Source organism: Coptis chinensis, chromosome 1, assembly GCF_015680905.1.
Source record: "Coptis chinensis isolate HL-2020 chromosome 1, ASM1568090v1, whole genome shotgun sequence".
NCBI lineage: Eukaryota > Viridiplantae > Streptophyta > Magnoliopsida > Ranunculales > Ranunculaceae > Coptis > Coptis chinensis.
In genome coordinates this window covers 4,581,745-4,583,724 of record NC_141456.1, presented here as the reverse complement: position 1 = coordinate 4,583,724, position 1,980 = coordinate 4,581,745, and the positions used below count along the sequence as shown (strand labels likewise).

The 1,980-nt window shown below is 39.3% G+C and overlaps 1 protein-coding gene across 1 annotated transcript; it reads right to left on the bottom strand.

The window, feature by feature from the left end:
- Window positions 1-774: 774 nt before the first annotated feature.
- On the bottom strand, window positions 775-1,602 carry LOC147521494 (serine/threonine-protein kinase BLUS1-like). Its single transcript, XM_086565803.1, has one exon. The coding sequence runs from the start codon at window positions 1,600-1,602 to the stop codon at window positions 775-777; it is 828 nt and encodes a 275-aa protein (XP_086421929.1).
- Window positions 1,603-1,980: the final 378 nt, after the last annotated feature.

Here is a 1,980-nt window from a genome sequence, read left to right as displayed (position 1 = left end):
AATTTAAACACCACTTGGAAAAAGTATTGTCAGGCAGAAAGAAAGAAAAGCACATCGAAATTTTTCTCTCTTCAGAACCCACCTCCCATCTATCTGGAGGTTTTAATATCTTTGTCGAAGGTTGTTAGGCGATTTCACATGGTAAATTCTATTTTTTGGCAGGTTTCGGAACAAGTGTGCATGCTACAAGCATTTAAGAAGAAGATCGCAATCTTAATGGATGAAGATATCTGAGAGCTTCACAATAATCATCCGTAGAAAAAGATCGAAACGCTATGAATTAAATTTCTCGAATATAAGCTTTTCAGAGTACATTTATTTAAAGGAAAGCAGAATTAACAGGATTCTCCAGAGTAATACTACACTACTTAATACTTGCTTTTGAAGCATTCAGAATTCCCTACAGTGTACTACTTTATAGCTTTAGCATTGTCCAAAGTATATTTCTGCAAATAAAAAATGAATGAACAACATAGTAATGCTACACTACTACTTCATACTTGCATCTCGAGCATTTAGTATTCCCCAGAGTATTACATGATATTTCTTGCCTTGCAGTATGTCTCTCTCATCTCCCACTGTCATTCCCGCCAGCAAAAAAAATTCTGTCCCTATCAATGCCTTGTGATAGGCTGTAATAACATCAATTCTGCGTTCCATTCCCACTCGTATTCTACCCTTTCTTGAATGTTCACTTCCCTTTGAGCAAGGTTTTGTGCTAGTGTGCGTATAGTAATCGTCCTAGTTGGGTCCAAGAATGGATGACTCAGCAGATTACAAGCAGTTGGCCTTGCTGTTGGATCTTTCGCCAGACACCAACCTAAAAAATCTCTGAAAACCTCCGAAAATTGGTTCGCCTAGAGCATCTTCAACAATGGTATCTAGATTACCAAACCTACCAAACAATGCTGTAATAGGTTTTGAAATCGACATTGGTGGTTTTCCATACGCGAGCTCGAGTGCGAGTATACCAACTGACCAAATGTCTGACTTTGTATATAAATCTTGAAGTGGAACAAATTTGTCATTGGGGTAATTGATCAGTTCTGGGGCAACCCAATAGGGATGATACCTATAATTTCCTTCATTCTTCTCTTTCTTAGCGTCACTTGATGTAGGGTTGGGAGTATAAAAGGAAAAAGATAGTTTGAGTGAATCTTTTGTCTGATCGGCCTGATCCACATGTAATAGTATATTCCCCATCTTCAAATCCTTGTGTGCACACCCATTTTCATGCAAGAACTGGACCCCTTTCACAACTTCTCTCATAATCGTACAAACTTCAATTTCCGTTAACCCAGAGTTCAACTTTGATGCCAGATTGCTGATAGACCCACGGTTCATTAGGGGCATAACTACCCAATAGTTATCTTCAGTGATTTTGATATGTAGATGAGGAAGAATGTTGGGGTGTGGTGGTAGGTCTTCAATCGAGTAGAAAGTTGAAGCAGTTTGGCTTAGGTCAAGAATCTTGATAGCAAGGTCAGCAGCGTTTTGGGCTTTTAATTTGGCTTGGTGTACTTCCGATGTCACATTGCCACAGCTGAGTTTCTTTTCAATGATGTACGAAATTCGTAACCAGGGATCAAAGTTGTTTGCCATGGCTGGCTTTCAAGTTTCAAGAAAGCGTGGTGAGGAAGAAAAATCAAGAAACAGGAGAGAGAAGAGGAAAGGACGAGAAAACCAAACTTTGAATTGTGTTTTCGATGTTGAAGCGGGCTCGGTTCGATTGTTGTTTTAGAGATGAACTTAAACATACAAACACGTGCGCTTCTTCTAAGTTCAAGCAATGGTCACCTTGGTTTTGGACGCACAGAATCTTGAAGGTTTCTGGAAGTTGAATGTTCACTCATGTTATCATATCGATCATTTATATAGGTCCACCAAAAACATGTTGATCACTAAAGACTAGCTAGTTCGCAGTTCGAACCGTACTATCCCCCGTTTTTAGACAGTAGCCACAAGTCACATGCCAATCTA